The sequence below is a fragment of the Hypanus sabinus genome, chromosome 17 (assembly GCF_030144855.1).
Source record: "Hypanus sabinus isolate sHypSab1 chromosome 17, sHypSab1.hap1, whole genome shotgun sequence".
NCBI classification, from domain to species: Eukaryota; Metazoa; Chordata; class Chondrichthyes; order Myliobatiformes; family Dasyatidae; genus Hypanus; species Hypanus sabinus.
In genome coordinates, this window is record NC_082722.1 from 12345719 (window position 1) to 12365000 (window position 19282).

General features: G+C 44.7%; 1 protein-coding gene across 3 annotated transcripts in view; it reads right to left on the reverse strand.

Moving 5' to 3' along the window:
- Window positions 1–19282, reverse strand: part of ogfod1 (2-oxoglutarate and iron-dependent oxygenase domain containing 1) — an 80138-nt gene that overhangs the window by 51411 nt on the left and 9445 nt on the right. For all 3 annotated transcript variants that reach the window (XM_059992550.1, XM_059992548.1, XM_059992549.1), the window contains exon 4: window positions 12595–12695. In XM_059992550.1, coding sequence (XP_059848533.1) covers window positions 12595–12670 — 76 coding nt within the window. In that variant the 5' untranslated portion in view covers window positions 12671–12695. The remainder of the gene's footprint in view (window positions 1–12594; window positions 12696–19282) is intronic.

The window sequence follows — 19282 nt, forward strand, 5'->3', positions numbered from 1 at the left end:
TCATCTTGTACAACTCTATCAGGTCACTTCTCATCCTCCGCCACTCCAAGGAGAAAAGGCTGAGTTCACTCAACCTAATCTCATAAGGCACACTCCCCAATCCAGGCAACATCCTTGTAAATCTTCTCGGCACCCTTTCTATGGCTTCCACATCCTTCCTGTAGGTAACAAGAACTGAGTGGCGTCTGACCAAGGTCCTATATAGGTGTAACATTACCTCTCGGCTCTTAAACTCAATCCCACGGTTGATGAAGACCAATACACTGTATACCTTTTAAACCAGACAGTCAACCTGTGCAGAAGATTTGAGAGTCCTATGGACTCGGACTCCAAGATTCCTCTGATCCTCCACACTGTCAAGAGTCTTAGCATTAATACAATATTCTGCTATAATATTTGACCTACCAAAATAAACCACCTCACACTTATCTGGATTGAACTCCATCTGCCACTTCTCAACCCAGATTTGCATCCTTTCAATGTCCTGCCGTAACCTCTGACAGCCCTCCACACTACCCGCAACACCCCCAACCTTTGTGTCATCAGCAAATTTACTAACTCATCCCTCCACTTCCTCATCCAGGTCATTTATAAAAATCACGAAGAGAAAGGGTCCCAAAACAGATCCCTGAGGTACACCACTGGTCATTGATCTCAATGCAAAATATGACCTGTCTACAACCATTAAAATTCTGGATCCACAAAGCAAGTTCCAATTGGATCTCAAGCCTCCTTACTTTCTCAATAAGCCTTGCATGGGGTACCTTAGCAAATGCCTTTCTGAAATCCATATGCACTACACTAGTGGTTGCCAACCCATCAATCACGATCAAATGGTCGATCTTTGAGACTTTCCCAGTAGATCCCAAAAAGAATGAAAAATAAATACACAAATACTGTTGAGAGATTGTTTCCGGGTTGCGGGGTTCTAGTTCCGTTCTTTCTGCCCAGTGCACATGCGTGTAGCTCCCCCGTCACGCACTATAGTGTACTTCAGTGGTCCCCAACCACCAAGGAAATGATACGAGTCAGCTGCACCTTTCCTCATCCCGTCACACCCACTGTTGAACTTGAATACACGCGAGGTCATTACCCAAGTGCGTCAGGGATCGCTGGTTGGCCTCGGGTAACCGGCGGCCTCGCGCGGCCGGCGAGAAGTGCCGGTGCTACTGGCCTGGAGCGCAGACAGATGGGCGTCGCCTCCGAACCTGTTTAGCACACCGAATGTTTGTGGGGAACCAGGCGCTAAGATACTCACAGACGACCTAATTCAGGCTCAGAGTTTCGTAAGTAGCAGAGCAGCTACCTCGCTGCGATCTACTGAAAGTCATCCCTCAACCCAAGCTTTTGTTGACCGATAGATCCTACGGGGGGGGGGGGCAGGCAGGCATCCTGTCACACTCCTCGCTCAGTCGGTCGGTCTCTCTATCCAGACTGAGACCACCGAGGCCTTTTATAGTGCGTTAGCTGACCGGCTGTCTTCAGCTCCTCTGTGCTCCCAATTGGTTGGCCATTTAAAAAACAGGAAAAGCCCGCGAATCCTCTCCTACTTAAGATCTGTTGATTACCGCTTCGCTAGACGAAACTTCTTTTATAATGCGCTAGCTGACCGGCTGTCTTCAGCTCATCTACTCCCAATGACACAGGAAGAAAGAGTGAGGAGGTCCTGAAGAATGAATATAGAGAGCATGGTAGGAAGTTAAAAAGCAGGACCTCGAGGGTAGTAATCTCAGGATTGCCAGTGAGGGTAAGTGTAGGATGCTCTGGAGAATGAACACGTGGCTGAGGAACTGGTGTCAGGTGAAGGGGTTCAGATTTTTGGATCATTGGGACCACTTCTGGGGCATGTGGGTCCTGTACAAGAGAGACGGGTTACACCTGAACTACAGGGGACCAATATCCTCGCAGGGAGGTTTGCTACTGCTATTGAACAGGGTTTAAACAAGATTTACAGGGGGATGGGAACCAGAGTGCCAGAGCAGATAGTGGAGTGGTGGTGAAAATAAATGATGTTAAAAGTTCATGCAAAGTCAGAAATAGAAGGGGTGTGTGTGGTGGTAATAATCTTCTGAGACGTTATTTCAATGCGAGGAGTGTTGTGGGGAAGGCAGACGAGCTGAGAGTGTGGATTGACACATGTAATTATGACATTGTAGCCATTAGTGAAACTTGGCTACAGGAAGGTCAGAACTGGCAGGTTCTAGGGTTCCGATGTTACAGACATGATAGAGGCAGAGGGATGAAGGGTGGGGGGATGGCATTGCCAGTCAGGAAAAATGTTACAGCAGGCTCAGGCAGGACAGATTAGAGGGCTTGTCTACCGAGGCCATATGGTTGGAGCTGAGAAGCAGGAAAGATATGACCACATTAATGGGTTGTATTACAGACCACCCTATAGTCCGCGAGAATTAGAGGAGCAAATCTGCAGAAAGATAGCAGACAACTGCAGGAAACATAAAGTTATGATAGTAGGGGATTTTAATTTTCCACATATTGATTGGGACTCCCATACTGTTAAAGGTCTAGACGGGTTACGAGTTTGTAAAATGTGTTCAGGAAAGTTTTCTGAATCAATATATAGAGGTACCAATTAGAGAGGATGCAATATTAGATCTCCTATCAGGAAACGAGTTAGGACAAGTGACAGAAGTGTGTGTAGGGGAACACTTTGAGTCTAGTGATCATAAAGTTTCAACTTGATCATGGATAAAGATAGATCTGGTCCTCGGGTTGAGGTACTAAACTGGAAAAAGGCCAAATGTGAAGAAATGAAAAAGGATCTAAAAAGCGTGGATTGGGACAGTTTGTTCTCTGGCCAGGATGTCATTGGAAAGTGGGAGGCCTTCAAAGGAGAAATATTGAGAGTGCAGAATTTGTATGTTCCTGTCAGGATTAAAGGCAAAGTGAATAAGAATAAGGAACTTTGGTTTTCGAGGGATATTGGAGATCTGATAAAGAAGAAGAGACAAATGTATGACAGGTACAGGCAACAAGGAGCAAATAAAGTGCTTGAGTAATATAAAAAAGTACAAGAAAATACTTAAGAAAGAAATGAGGAGGGCTAAAAGACATGAGGTTGGTTTGCAGTCAAGGTGCAGGATAATCCTGTATATTAAGAGCAAAGGGATAAAATTGGTCCTCTTGAAGATTAGAGTATTTGGCTATGTATGGAACCAAAAGAAACGGGGGAGATCTTAGATGGTGTTTCTTCATCTGTATTTACTAAGAAAACTGGCAAGGAGTCTATGGAAATAAGGCAAATAAGTAGTGAGGTCTTGGAACCTATACAGATTGAAGAGGAGGAGGAGCTTGCTGTCTTGAGGCAAATCAGCGTAGGTAAATCCCCAGGACCTGACAGGGTATTCCCTTGGACTTTGAAGGAGACTAGTGCTGAAATTGCACAGACCCTGGCAGATATATTTAAAATGTCGGTATCTATGGGTGAGGTGCCAGAGGATTGGTGGATAGCTCATGTTGTTCTGTTGTTTAAAAAAGGCTCTAAAAAGAATCCAGGAAATTGTAGGCCAGTAAGCGTGATGTCAGTAGTAGGTAAATTACTGGATGGAGTACTAAGAGATAGGATCTACAAACATTTGGATAGACAGGGACTTATTAGAGAGAGTCAACATGGCCTTGTGCGTAGTAGGTCATGTTTAACCAATGTATTAGAGTTTTTTGAGAAGGTTACCAGGAAAGTGGATGAAGGGAAGGCAGTGGATGTTGTCTACATGGACTTCAGTAAGGCCTTTGACAAGGTCCCTCATGGGAGGTTAGTTAAAGCTGATTTATACTTCTGCGTAGCAATGCTAGTTAGCAGTGGGGTTTCTATGTCACTGTGTAGTTTCTTTGTGTGCTTCAAACAATGGCGACTGAGTGCATCACATTGGAGTTGAAGCTAATAAATGTTGAACAAGGGTTATTTTTATTGAAATTACTGCAACACAGAAAAGAGAGAAAACATCAGAGGAGATGATATGTACAACCATTGAATGGATTGAGACAAGAAAGGGGGTGAATTTTCTGTGCTTGTCTGGCCACTGAGAGATACAGACAAAGAAATGCATTTCAAATATTTTCGGATGTTGGCAGGTAGATTTGACGATTTGGTTCATCGTTTCCAACCATTTATTTTGCATCAGTTGTACACACAGTGCCTACAGAAAGGAGGAAATGCGATGCTACCAAGCTGACCAATCACAGTTGTTGCTGTCTGCGTCACCGCGACACGCAGTTACATTTTTGGAGAGGTGCGTGTCAGGTTATGGCGTAGGATAGGGTGTAAGATACAGTGTAGGTTACGTGGCTACAGCGTACTTATGACGTTAATTTGACGCAAAAGTATAAATCAGCCTTTTGGAAGATTCAGTCGCTAGGTATACATGGTGAGGTAGTAAATTGGATTAGACATTAGCTCAATGGGAGAAGCCAGGGAGTGGTAGTGGAGGATTGCTTCTCTGAGTGGAGGCCTGTGACTAGTGTTATGCCACAGGGATCAGTGCTGGGCCCATTGTAATTTGTCATCAATATCAATGATCTGGATGATAATGTGGTAAATTGGATCAGCAAACTTGCTGACGATACAAAGACTGGAGGTGTAGTGGACAGTGAGGAAGGATTTCAAAGCTTGCAGAGGGATTTGGACCAGCAGGAACAATGGGCTGACAAACGGCTGATTGAGTTTAATGCAGACAAGTTTGAGGTATTGCACTTTGGAAGGACAAACCAAGGTAGAGCATAAAGGTAAATGGTAGGGCACTGAGGAGTGCAGAAGAACAGAGGGATCTGGGAATACAGATACATAATTCCCTAAAAGTGGCATCACAGGTGGACAGGGCTGTAAAGAGAGCTTTTGGCACATTGGCCTTTATAAATCAAAGTACTGAGTATAAGAGTTGGAATGTTATGGTGAGGTTGTATTAAGACATTGGTGAGGCCGAATTTGGAGTATTGTCTGCAGTTTTGGTCACCTAATTACAGGAAGGATATTAATAAGGTTGAAAGAGTGCAGAATAAAAACACAAAATGCTGGCAGAACTCAGCAGGCCAGACAGTACCTATGGGAGGAGGTAGTGACGACGTTTCGGGCCGAAACACTTCATCAGGAGTCTTCACCCTTCATGGGTGTCTACTGATGAAGGGTTTCGGCCCAAAATGTTGACACTATCTCCTCCCATAGATGCTGTCTGGCCTGCTGAGTTCTGCCAGCATTTTGTGTTTTTATTTATTTCCAGCATCTGCAGATTCACCTGTGTTGCCTTTGAAAGAGTGCAGAGAAGGTTTACAAGGATGTTGCTGGGACTTGAGAAACTGAGTTACAAAGAAAGGTTGAATAGGTTAGGACTTTATTCCCTGAAGCATAGAAGAATGAGGGGAGATTTGATAGACATGTATAAAACTATGGTGGGTATAGATAGAGTGAATGCAAGCAGGCTTTCTCCGCTGAGGCTAGGGGAGAAAAAAACCACAGAACATGGGTTAAGGGTGAAAAATTAAAAGATTAAAGGGAACATTAGGGGGAGCTTCTTCACACAGAGAGTAGTGGGAGTGTGGAATGAGCTGCCAGTTGAAGTGGTGAATGAAGGTTCACTTAATAACATTTAAGAAAAACTTGGACAGGAACATGGATGAGATGGGTAGGGAGGGATATGGTCTAGGTGCAGGTCAGTGGGACTAGGCAGAAAAATGGTTCGGCACAGCCAAGACGACCTGTTTCTGTGCTATAATGTTCTGTTTCTATGATGATTTCTGAAAGCTCCAGCACATCCTCTTTCTTAATGTCTATATGCTCAAGCTTTTCAATCCGCCGTAAGTCATCTCTACAATCACCAAGATCCTTTTCCATAGTGAATACTGAAGCAAGGTATTCATTAAGTATCTCTGCTATCTCCTTTGGTTTCATAGAAACTATTCCCATGTCACACTTGATTGATCCAATTCTCTCATGTCTTATCCTCTTGCTCTTCACATACTTGTAGAATGCCTTGGGGTTTTCCTTAATTCTGCTCGCCAAGGCCTTCTCATAGCCCCTTCTGGCCCTCCTAATTTCATTCTTAAGCTCCTTCCTGCTAGCCTTATAATCTTCTAGATCTCTATCATTACCTAGTTTTTCGAACCTTTGGTAAGCTTTTCTTTTCTTCTTGACTAGATTTTCAACAGCCTTTGGACACCACAGTTCCTGTACCCTTCCAACCATATCCTGTCTCAGTGGAACATACTATGTAGAACGCCACACAAATACCCCTTGAACTTTTAGAAATACAGAAACATAGAAAACCTACCACACAATACAGGCCCTCTGGACCACAAAGTTGTGCCGAACATGTCCCTATCTTAGAAATTACCATAGCCCTCTATTTTTCTAAGCTCCATGTACCTATCCAAAAGTCTCTTAAAAGACCCTATCATATCCGCCTCCACCACCGTTGTCGGCAGCACACTCCATGCACTCACCACTCTCTGCGTAAAAAACTTACCTGACATCTCCTCTGTACCTACTCCCCAGCACCTTAAACCCTGTGTCCTTCTGAGGCAACCACTTCAGCCCCTGGAAAAAGCCACTCACACGATCAATGCCTCTCATTATCTTATACACTTCTATCAGGTCACCTCTCATCCTCTGGCGCTCCAAGGAGAAAAGGCCAAGTTCACTGAACCTGTTTTCATAAGGCATGTTCCCCAATACAGGCAACATCCTTGTAAATCTCCTCTGCACCCTTTCTATGGCTACCACATCCCTCCTGTAGTGAGGCGACCAGAACTGAGCACAGTACTCCAAGTGGGGTCTGACCAGGGTCCGAAATAGCTGCATTACCTCTTGGCTCCTAAATTCAATTTTCACGATTAATGAAGGCCAATACACCATATGCCTTCTTCACCTCAAAGTCAACTTGAGCAGCTGCTTTGAGCGTCCTATGGACTCAGACCCCAAGATTCATCTGATACTCCACACTGTCAAGAGTCTTACCATTAATACTATATTCTGCCATCATATTTGACCTACCAAAATGAACCACTTCACACTTACCTGGGTTGAACTCCATCTGCCACCTCTCAGCCCAATTTTGCATCTTATCAATGTCTCGCTGTAATCTCTGACAGCCCTCCACACCATCCACAACACCTCCAACCTTTGTGTCATCAGCAAACCTACTAACCCATCCCTCCACTTCCTCATCCAGGTCATTTATAAAAATCACGAAGAGTAAGGGTCCCAGAATAGATCCCTGAGGCACACCACTGGTCTCCGAACATTTTCTGCCATACATTTCCCTCAGCACATCTGTTCCCAATTTATGCTTCCAAGTTCCTGCCTGATAGCTTCATATTTCCACTTACTACAATTAAACACTTTCCTAACTTGTCTGTACCTATCCCTCTGCAATGCTATGGTAAAGGAGATAGAATTGTGATCACTATCTCCAAAATGCTCTCCCACTGAGAGACCTGACACCCGACCAGATTCATTTCCCAATACCAGATCAAGTAAACTCTCCTCTTGTAGGCTTATCTACATATTGTGTCAGGAAACCTTACTGAAAATGCGAACAAATTCCACCCCATCTAAACCCCTTGCTCTAGGAAGATGCCAATCAATATTTTGTAAATTGAAATCTCCCACCCCGACAACCACGTTATTATTTAACCTCTCCAGAATCTGTCTCCCTATCTGCTCCTCGACATCCCTGTTACCATTGGGTGTTCTATAAAAAACATCCAGCTGATGTATTGACCCCTTCCTGAATCAAATTTAACTACCTAGCAAGTCAAGCACTTTAGGTCAATGTATACAAAATATATTGTAACATTCTAAATTATGGGAGTCCAACTCCTTATCAAAAACCCAGGTTTTGCCAGGCTTTCAGCCAGATGAACATACAAAACAGTATTCCATGTGAACTGTACATTTCTTCAGGCACACCCAGTACATTAAATCTGAAACAACTTTTAAACTTAGAATATTTTTTGCCTGAGAACTTCCATATTTGATCCTCTGATAACTTTAAAGAGCCATTCTTCAAGCAGTCAAATGAATTATATGAAATATTCCCACCCCATTCTGTAATGTATCAGGTAACATAATGTATCATCATATCTGGTTTGCATCACTGCTTTGATCACCAGAGTACTCCCAGGGTAAAACATTACATTGATATCTGCAGTTAAAGCAAAAATGTTCATGATATATATCACAGCGAGGCTTTGAGAGGAAGTGCGGCGGCGACCATTTTCAAATTGTCCAATTGCTTCTCAGATTGGAGTTCTGAGAGGCGGGACTGCGCAGGCGCGTGAAGGAGGCCTGGGAAGGAGGGAAGATATAAAAAGAATGCAGCCTTAAGAAGCGGGCAGCGGAGTGCTCCGGGAGCAGAGTGTAGGGCTTGGGCTCAGGGGGCTTAGGCGGAAGAGGGCACAGTAGGCTTATCTTTTAGTTCTTGTTATTTTCAGTTATTCGAGAAGTATGAGTGTGAGGGCAGCTTGTTGTTCTCGGTGTCGGATGTGGGAGGTCCTGGAGTCTCCGAGCCTCCCGGACGTCCACATCTGCGCCAGGTGCGCCGAACTGCAGCTCCTGAGGGACTGAGTTAGGGAACTGGAGCTGCAGCTCGATGACCTTCGCCTGGTCAGGGAGAGTGAGGAGGTGATAGAGAGAAGTTACAGGCAGGTGGTCACTCCGGGGCCACGGGAGGCAGATAGGTGGGTCACGGTCAGGAAGGGGAAGAGGCAGGTACTAGAGAGTACCCCAGTGGCTGTACCCCTTGACAATAAGTACTCATGTTTGAGTACTGTTGGGGGGGACTGCCTACCTGGTGGAAGTGACAGTGGCCGGGCCTCTGGCACAGAGGACGGCCCTGTAGCTCAGAAGGGTAGGGATAGAAGAAAGAGGACCATAGTAATAGGGGACTCGATAGTCAGGGGTTCAGACAGGCGGTTCTGTGGAGGTGATCGGGAGTCCCGGATGGTAATTTGCCTCCCTGGTGCCAGGGTTCGGGACGTTTCTGATCGCGTCCAAGATATCCTGAAGTGGGAGGGTGAGGAGCCAGAGGTCGTGGTACATGTAGGTACCAATGACATAGGTAGGAAAGGGGAAGAGGTCCTGAAACGAGAATATAGGGAGTTAGGAAGGCAGTTAAGAAGAAGGACCGCAAAGGTAGTAACCTCGGGATTACTGCCTATGCCACGCGACAGTGACAGTAGGAATGGAATTAGGTGGAGGATGAATGCGTGGCTGAGGGATTGGAGCAGGGGGCAGGGATTCAAGTTTCTGGATCATTGGGACCTCTTCTGGGGCAGGCGTGACCTGTTCAAGAAGGACGGGTTACACTTGAAACCTGGGGGGACCAATATCCTAGCGGGGAGGTTTGCTAGGGCTTCAGGGCAGACTTTAAACTAGTAAGATGGGGGGGGGGGCGGGAATCAATTTGAGGAAGCTATGGGAGAGGAGATTAGTTCACCAGTAGAGCAAGTAAATAGACAGTGTGTGAGGGAGGAAAGGCAGGTGATGGAGAAGGGATGCGCTCAGCCCGAAGATGCAGGGGAGAAGAAAGAAAAGGATAATAAATTTGAATGCATTGTTAGGGATGAAAAGAGAGGAGGAGGTGGAGAGTATCTTAAATGTAACTATTTTAATGCTAGGAGCATTGTAAGAAAGGTGAATGAGCTTAAAGCGTGGATTGATACCTGGAATTATGATGTTGTAGCTATTAGTGAAACATGGTTGCAAGAAGGGTGTAATTGGCAACTAAATATTCCTGGATTTAGTTGCTTTTGTTGTGATAGAGTAGGAGGGGCCAGAGGAGGTGGTGTTGCATTGCTTGTCCGAGAAAATCTTATGGCGGTGCTTTGGAAGGATAGATTAGAGAGCTCCTCTAGGGAGGCTACTTGGGTGGAATTGAGGAATGGGAAAGGTGTAGTAACACTGATAGGAGTGTATTATAGGCCACCTAATGGGGAGCGTGAGTTGGAAGAGCAAATGTGTAAGGAGATAGCAGATTTTTGTAGTAAACACAAGGTGGTGATTGTGGGAGATTTTAATTTTCCACACGTAGACTGGGAAGCTCATTCTGTAAAAGGGCTGGATGGTTTAGGGTTTGTGAAATGTGTGCAGGATAGTTTTTTGCAACAATACATAGAAGTACCGACTAGAGATGGGGCAGTGTTGGATCTCCTGTTAGGGAATGCGATAGGTCAGCTGACAGATGTATGTGTTGGGGAGCACTTCGGGTCCAGTGATCACAATAGCATTAGCTTCAATATAATTATGGAGAAGGACAGGACAGGACCTAGAGTTGAGATTTTTTTATTGGAGAAAGGCTAACTTTGAGGAGATGCGAAGGGAATTAGAGAGAGTGGATTGGGTCAAGTTGTTTTATGGGAAGGATGTAATAGAGAAATGGAGGTCATTTAAGGGTGAAATTATGTTCCTGTTAGGTTGAAAGGAAAGGTTAAAGGTTTGAAAGCACCATGGGTTTCAAGGGATATTAGAAATTTGGTTCGGAAAAAGAGGGATGTCTACAATAGATATAGGCAGCATGGAGTAAAGGAATTGCTCGAGGAATATAAAGAATGTAAAAGGAATCTTAAGAAAGAGATTAGAAAAGCTAAAAGAAGATACGAGGTTGGTTTGGCAAATAAGGTGAAAGTAAATCCGAAAGGTTTCTACAGTTATATTAAAAGCAAGAGGATAGTGAGGGATAAAATTGGCCCCTTAGAGAATCAGAGTGGTCAGCTATGTGTGGAGCCGAGGGAGATGGGAGAGATTTTGAACGATTTCTTCTCTTCGGTATTCACTAAGGAGAAGGATATTGAATTGTGTAAGGTGTCGGAAACAAGTAAGGAAGTTATGGAACCTATGACAATTAAAGAGGTGGAAGTACTGGCGCTTTTAAGAAATTTAAAAGTGGATACATCTCCGGGTCCTGACAGGATATTCCCTAGGACCTTGAGGGAAGTTTGTGTAGAAATAGCAGGAGCTCTGACGGAGATCTTTAAGATGTCATTAGAAACGGGGATTGTGCCGGAGGATTGGCGTGTTGCTCATGTGGTTCCATTGTTTAAAAAGGGTTCTAGAAGTAAGCCTAGCAATTATAGACCTGTCAGTTTGACATCAGTGGTGGGTAAATTAATGGAAAGTATTCTTAGAGATAGTATTAATAATTATCTGGATAGACAGGATCTGATTAGAAGTAGCCAGCATGGATTTGTGCGTGGAAGGTCATGTTTGACAAACCTTATTGAATTTTCTGAAGAAGTTACGAGGAATGTTGACAAGGGTAAGGCAGTGAATGTAGTCTATATGGACTTCAGCAAGGCCTTTGACAAAGTTCCACATGGAAGGTTAGTTAAGAAGGTTCAGTCATTAGGTATTAATGCTGGAGTAATAAAATGGATTCAACAGTGGCTAGATGGGAGATGCCAGAGAGTAGTGGTGGATAATTGTTTATCGGGATGGAGGCCGGTGACTAGCGGGGTGCCTCAGGGATCTGTTTTGGGCCCAATGTTGTTTGTAATATACATAAATGATCTGGATGATGGGGTGGTAAATTGGATTAGTACGTATGCCGATGATACTAAGGTAGGAGGTGTTGTGGATAATGAGGTGGGTTTTCAAAGCTTGCAGGGAGATTTATGCCAGATAGAAGAATGGGCTGAACGTTGGCAGATGGAGTTTAATGCTGAGAAGTGTGAGGTTCTACATTTTGGCAGGAATAATCCAAATAGAACATACAGGGTAAATGGTAGGGCATTGAGGAATGCAGTGGAACAGAGAGATCTAGGAATAACAGTGCATAGTTCCCTGAAGGTGGAGTCTCATGTAGATAGGGTGGTGAAGAAGGCTTTTGGAACGCTGGCCTTTATAAATCAAAGCATTGAGTACAGAAGTTGGGATGTAATGTTAAAATTGTACAAGGCATTGGTAAGGCCAAATTTGGAATATTGTGTACAGTTCTGGTCACCGAATTATAGGAAAGATATCAATAAATTAGAGAGAGTGCAGAGACGATTTACTAGGATGTTACCTGGGTTTCAGCACTTAAGTTACAGAGAAAGGTTGAACAAGTTAGGTCTCTATTCATTGGAGCGTAGAAGGTTGAAGGGGGATTTGATCGAGGTATTTAAAATTTTGAGAGGGATAGATAGAGTTGATGTGAATAGGCTGTTTCCATTGAGAGTAGGGGAGATGCAAACGAGAGGACATGATTTGAGAGTTAGGGGGCAGAAGTTTAAGGGAAACACGAGGGGGTATTTCTTTACTCAGAGAGTGATAGCTGTGTGGAATGAGCTTCCTGTTGGAGTAGTAGAGGCCAGTTCAGTTGTGTCATTTAAGGTAAAATTGGATAGGTATATGGACAGGAAAGGAGTGGAGGGTTATGGGCTGAGTGCGGGTAGGTGGGACTAGGTGAGATTAAGAGTTCGGCACGGACTAGGAGGGCCGAGATGGCCTGTTTCCATGCTGTGATTGTTCTATGGTTATTTATTTATATATATCTCTCTTTCTCATAGAGCTAATGAAATGTATATGCCTAACAAATTCTACATTTCTTAAAATAACATGCAATCAATGTCCAATATGTCCCACATTCTACATTTATCATTGCATACCTGTGTATTCATACTTAGTGCAGGATATATCAACTGTGTTTTCCAGTTGTTCACCTATAATATCTGACAGCAACATACGAAAATCTTCATAAAGTACTTTCCTGGAGAGAGAGAGAAAAACGAAATAAACAGCTTAACCTCAACTAAATACATTAGATCACACATTCAATTAAATTTAAACACTGATTGGATGAAAAAAAATTATGAGGGGTGATTGATAAATTCATGCCTAAGGTATAAGGAGTCAATTTTAGAAAACCTAGCACATGAATTTTTCAACATAGTCCCCTCCTACATTTACACACTTAGTCCAGCGGTCGTGGAGCATACGGATCCTTTCTTTATAGAAATCGGCATCTTGGACCCCCAGAAGAGGTCCACAGCAGGGTGATTGATGTTTGTGGCCTGAGGTAGGAGGAGATGAGTTATACAGCTCTTGTTACATGCACATGCAGGTCAACTGTTTGAGTGATTATGCAGAAAGTTTGAAGTTAATAACTCATCTCCTTCTACCTTAGGCCACAAACTTATCAATCACCCCTGCTGTGGACCACTTCTGGAAGTCTAAGATGCTGACTTTTACAAAGAAGGGATCATATGCTTCATTACCGCTGAACTAAGTGTGTAAATGTAAGTGGGGACTATGTTGAAAAATCAATGTGCTAGATTTTCTGAAATTGACTGCTTTTACCCTAGGCTACGAACTTATCAATCACTCCTCGTACAAGTGAACAATATGCAACTCTGAAATAATGAAATAAGGCACCCAATGCCAAATAAAAACAGAAAATACTGGAAATTCTCAGATCTGGCCGCATTCGTGGTATATGAAACAATTCTGATGGATTACCTATCATCAGAACTGTGGAAAGTTGAAATCAATAAAATGATTACATTGCAGAGTCAGCAGAAAAGGCAGAAAGTTCCAAAGACCACAAGACATAGGAACAGAATTAGATCATTTGGCCTGCTCCACCATTAAATCACCATTAAATCACCATTAAATCACGACTGATCCTTTTTTCACCTCTTCAGCCCCACTCCCTGGCCTTCTCCCTGCAACGTTTGATGCTGTGCCCAAACAAGAACCTATCAAGTTCTGCCTTAATTGTATCCAATGACCTGGCCTCCACAGCTACCTGCGGTAACAAATTCTACAAATGCACCACCCTCTGGCTAAAAAAATTACTCCGCATTTCTGTTTTAAATGGTTGCCCCTCTATTCTGAGGCTGTGCTCTTAACATCTTTTCACATTGTAATGAAGGTACCACAGCTCTGAGGGGCCGAAGGAGCGGGAACAGCCCCCTCCTTCCGGAGAATCGCAAGATCGCTATTAATTCGGGACTCGGAAGTGAGAGACAATGCAACAGTTTTGACCATTTGTTCTTAGAGGCACCTGTGTCACGTGCAAGTCACGGCTACGTGACAACTACCATGAACCTGAACACCCTCGAGCCATGTGGGGGTGGAGATTGCATCCCCCTACTTTGATGGACAGCTCCAACTCTGCAAGTAAAGATAAAAGCGGACTGCAGGAGGCAGTACCCTAGCAATGCAGAGGAACTTACTCGTTCAACGCTCCCGGGAGAACTGGAAGCCACTCAACGCCACGTGTGCTCCTAACTCCTTTGCCTGGGGAGCAGGTGGCCGATACCACCGAGAAGGACTTCGAACTAACAACGGGGAAACCAACACTCCCCGGATTTTAACGGAGTGGTCATAAAGACACGGGCAAGTCTTCTTTTCGTTCTCACCGATCCCTCTAAGACACATGAAACCCAACGATTCCTCAAAAGACTTCTGAATGACTCTTTATATTTCCAATGGACAAAAATATTATCCCCTAGATTAATGATGATTATGACTATACCCGTGTTTTAGATTGTGTATTGGTGATGTGCATTATCTGAATGTTTGCATTAACCTTACTTTTGTGCCCCTTTATAAATAAAAACGTTTGAAAATAGTGACATCAGACTTCAACGGACCTCTCTATCTTTGCTGGTAAGTTCTCCAGTTACGGGATTTCGAAACAGTTGGGGTTCTCATCTCGGGATTTGACACCAAATTGGGAGGCCAGTGAATCGGGCTTGTAAAACAAAAACTTGAATCTGGTTACGCGGGTAGCCAGACGGGAAACCAGCAAAGATGGACGTGGGTGAATATATGGAAAACCCGAAGGTGGGAGCACTAGAGGCACCAAATCAGACTTGTTAAATTTAGCGAAGGGGTTGAATCTCACAGAAGTGAGTTCATCCATGAAAAAGCAGGAGGTATAAAGGGCCATAACGCAGTATTACATTGGGAAGAAGGTGTTTGAAGCTGAGGTATTGGGAGATATCCCTGAAAAGGTACCATCAAGTGGGATGGTTCAGTTAGAGGTGGAGAAATTAAAGTTGGAACGTGAAATTAAGTTAAAAGAGCTGGAAGCAGCTGAGAGAGAGAGAGAGAGAGAGAGAGAGAAAGGGAGAGGCAAAGACAGCATGAAATTCACCTAAAGGAACTAGAAGCAAAAGAGAAACAGAGGCAACGTGACCGGGAAATTGAGAAGATGAAAAACGAGCGAAGAGATCAAGGGTTAGACCAAGCAGAGCGGTTTAATGTTAGTAGGGAGTTGAGATTGGTGCCCCCGTTCGAGGAGGCAGATGTCGATAGTTATTTCTTGCTTTTTGAAAAGGTGGCAGTAAATCAGAAATGGCCAAAAGAGCAGTGGGTGGCATTGTTACAAAGTGTGTTAAAGGGGAAGGCCCAACGAGCATATGCGGCCTTGTCCCTGGAGGAGGGAGGAGCGGAGAATTATGATGAGGTAAAAAAGGCCATTCTCCGGACTTACGAATTGGTACCTGAGGCCTATAGACAAAAGTTTAGAAATTTAAGGAAAGGGTGGAATCAAACGTATACCGAGCAAGCCCATGAGAAGGGGGTGCTCTTGGACCGTTTGTGCACCGCGGAAAGAGTGGACGAGGATTATGGGCGTCTCAGGGAGTTATTTTTGATTGAGGAATTTAAAAGTTGTGTTCCAGAGGAGATCCGGATGTATTTGAATGAGAAGCCGGATAAGTCCATTTCAGAATTTGCCAGGTTTGCTGACGAATATGTCCTAACCCACAAGACAGACTCCCTCGAATAAAGGTCCCCAGAGAGACCGTGGGAACGATCGAGAAAGTCTGACGAGTGAGGCAGAGGTCCCACCGGGAGCTAGCGGTAAGGTTGAGGTGGAAAGGCAAGACGGCCAGAGGGTTCTGGGTTTGACCTGTTTTAATTGTGGAAAGGAGGGGCACATTGCATCTTGATGCTTTGCTCTGAGAAAGGAGATAGGAAGAGGGAAAGCCGCAGTCCCTATCGGGTGTGCCATGGTAATCAGCAAATCGACCAGAGAGCCGAGAGTAGACAGAGTATGAGAAGGCTCTGGGAGTTGTCTGTCACACAAAACCATGTCTGTGACGGGGGGGAGACACACCAGTTCCCGTACGAATCTGGAGGGATACGGGCGCTGAACTCTCCCTGGTTAGCCATAAGGTACTAGAATTTGGTCGGGAAACGGGCATGGTAAAGGTGGAAGGAATAAATAAAAGGACAGAAATGGTGCCCTTATATAAGGTCATTCTGGATTGTGAGCTGGTGTATGGATCAGTTGAAATAGGGGTGCCCTCAGAGTTCCCGAGAGCTGACGTGGACATCCTGCTGGGAAACGACTTAGCAGGGGGTAAGGTCTGGTCAGCCATGCTGCCGACCTGGCGAGGCGAGTATGGTGGCCCCACCCCTAGCGCCCAAGGACCATCTCGCCGGAGCGGTCACTCGCAGCATGTCAAGAGAGACAGCTGTGAACGAGAGCAGTTTAAATCTGGCCAGTTTTGATTTGGCCGAGACGTCTTTGCTGACCCTGTGCCATGAGGGTTCCGAGGGTGGTAAGACGAAGGGTAGTAAAGTGAAAGGGCGTAAGGGAAAGGAGATAGCTCTGCCCTTAGCGAAGAGAAAGGTCCTAAAGGTAGGAAATAAAGATGAGAAACAGATAAAGCTGTTAAAAGGTCCAGAGTTGGACATGGATGATCTGTCTGGTTTGGCAGAATTGTTTGAAGAACTTGAGAGTTCTAAAGGTGTTCCCGATAATGAGAGGAGGGCAGTCCTAGATGGAAAGGATACCCTTGCCTCGAAGGGGTCTGCTGAAAGGGCCGAGGAGGTTGTTTCAGCTCGCAGGGTTGTGCCTTCCCCGGGTGGGAGCTGCCCAGAGAGTAACTGGGAGGATCGGGGGAAGTTAGAATTTGAAAAAGGTACGGGTGTTGAAAGCCTGGAAGAGGCCAATGTCCCGTTTGAGTGTGTCCGAGATGGGGATGCAAGAGGTGCTGAACCTGGTAACAGAGCTCGGAAGAAGTCTGAGGTATCTGATTCAGTGGAACGGGGCGGCCGTCCTTGTGGGTCAGATAGACTTGGTTCAGTGGGAAAAGGGTTAACCTTGGTAACCGGGGGAAGTGTGAGTTCCCCGGTGTTTGTACTCGAAGGTGGGTTCAAAGTTAACGCCGAATTTAAGAATGGGGGGGTGAGGATTGTTAGTGAAGGAAATGGAAAGTCCGTAGTTTCCAAATCGAAGGAAGAAACCTTAAACCTGGCAGATCACTCACAGAGCAAGCCGGGGGATAGCGGGGCCCCCCACTCTATTGTTATGCCAGGATGGGGTGTGAAAAGGCTGCCTTCGACATGCTACTTGAGTGAAGAGTTCGAATCAAACACCAATAGCCTGAAGGGGACTGATAAAAGGGCCAGCCACCTGGGTAAAATCGAAGAATTGGGTGAAAAGGGTCTAAGTTTGGGGCATGGTGTTGCAAAAATAACCCCGATGAACGAGGCTGGCGGGAGTTCACCACGAAAAATTACTCAAGTTCCCCACGCGGGGGGCTCGCCGGAAAAGAGGTGATGGTTAATGGAGATGCCCTTGTTAAACAGCCAAGCAGGTTGAACGGGTTTGCGCCAAAGCCGGTGAATAATAAAGATAGCCCATGTTGGAGACCTGCTGGCTACGTAAAACGACTGAAACGATCAGTGTTCGCATAAACTTTTGTAAATGCACCTAAGCGAAGGTCACCCCTCCTTAGTGTTGTTATGAAAAAAAATAATAATATTAAATAGATGGTTATTGAATTGAAGTCTGATGCTACAAGGCTTTAGTACGGTATGCGATTTTAAGATATTAAAGAAAGGGGCACTGTAATCGTTAACTATTTAAATACTGACTTGAATGTATAACAGTAGTATTCTGTGAAGAGAAAAAGCTTGGGTATGGTGTTGAGAGTAAAAATCCTGTAAGAAACGGTTTTTTTACCGCTGGTAAAAAAACGCTTTTTAGAGGGGAGGTGTTATGAAGGTACCACAGTTCTGAGGGGCCGAAGGAGCGGGAACAGCCCCCTCCTTCCGGAGAATCTCAAGATCGCTATTAATTCGGGACTTAGAAGTGAGAGACAATGCAACGGTTTTGACCATTACGTGACAACTACCATGAACCTGAACACCCTCGAGCCATGTGGGGGTGGAGATTGCATCCCCCTACTTTGATGGACAGCTCCAACTCTGCAAGTAAAGATAAAAGCGGACTGCAGGAGGCAGTACCCTAGCAATGCACCAGAGGAACTCGCTCGCTCAACGCTCCCGGGAGAGCTGGAAGCCACTCAACGCCACGTGTGCTCCTAACTCCTTTGCCTGGGGAGCGGGTGGCCGATACCACCGAGAAGGACTTCGAACTAACAACGGGGAAACCAACGCTCCCCAGATTTTAACGGAGTGGTCATAAAGACACGGGCAAGTCTTCTTTTCATTCTCACCGATCCCTCTAAGACACGTGAAACCCAGCGATTCCTCAAAAGACTTCTGAATGACTCTTTATATTTCCAATGGACAAAAATATTATCCCCTAGATTAATGATGATTATGACTATACCCATGCTTTAGGTTGTGTATTGGTGATGTGCATTATCTGAATGTTTGCATTAACCTTACTTTTGTGCCCCTTTATAAATAAAAATGTTTGAAAATAGTGACATCAGACTTCAACGGACCTCTCTATCTTTGCTGGTAAGTTCTCCAGTTACGGGACTTCGTAACAACATCTATTCTGTCTAGGCCTTTCAACATTCGAAAAGCTTCAATGAGATCCCTCCTCATTCTTCTAAATTCCAATCAGTACAGTCCCAGAGCTACCAAACATTCCTGGTATGATTATCCTTTCATTTCCGTAAATATCCTTGTGAACCTCCTCTGCTGGCACATCTTCTCTTAGATAAGGAGCCCAAAACTGTTCAGAACACTCAAGGTGAGGCCTCACCAGTGCCTTGTAAAGTCTCAGCATCACATCCCTGCTCTTGTATTCTAGACCTCTTCAAATGAATGCTAACTTTGCATTTGCCTTCCTCACCACCAACTCAACCTGCAAGTTAACCTTTAGGGTATTCTGCACAAGTGCCTTGACATCTCAAATTTTTGGATTTTCTCCAGGTTGAGAAAATAGTCTGCACATTTATTTCTACAATCAAAGTCCATGACCATGCATTTTCCAACATTGTGTTTTATTTGCCACTCTCTTGCCCACTCTCCTAATCTGTCAAAGTCCTTTTGCAGCCTGCCTGTTTCCTAAACGCTACCTGCTCCTGCGCCAATCTTCATATCATTTGCAAACTCTGGAAGCCAAATATTCCATCA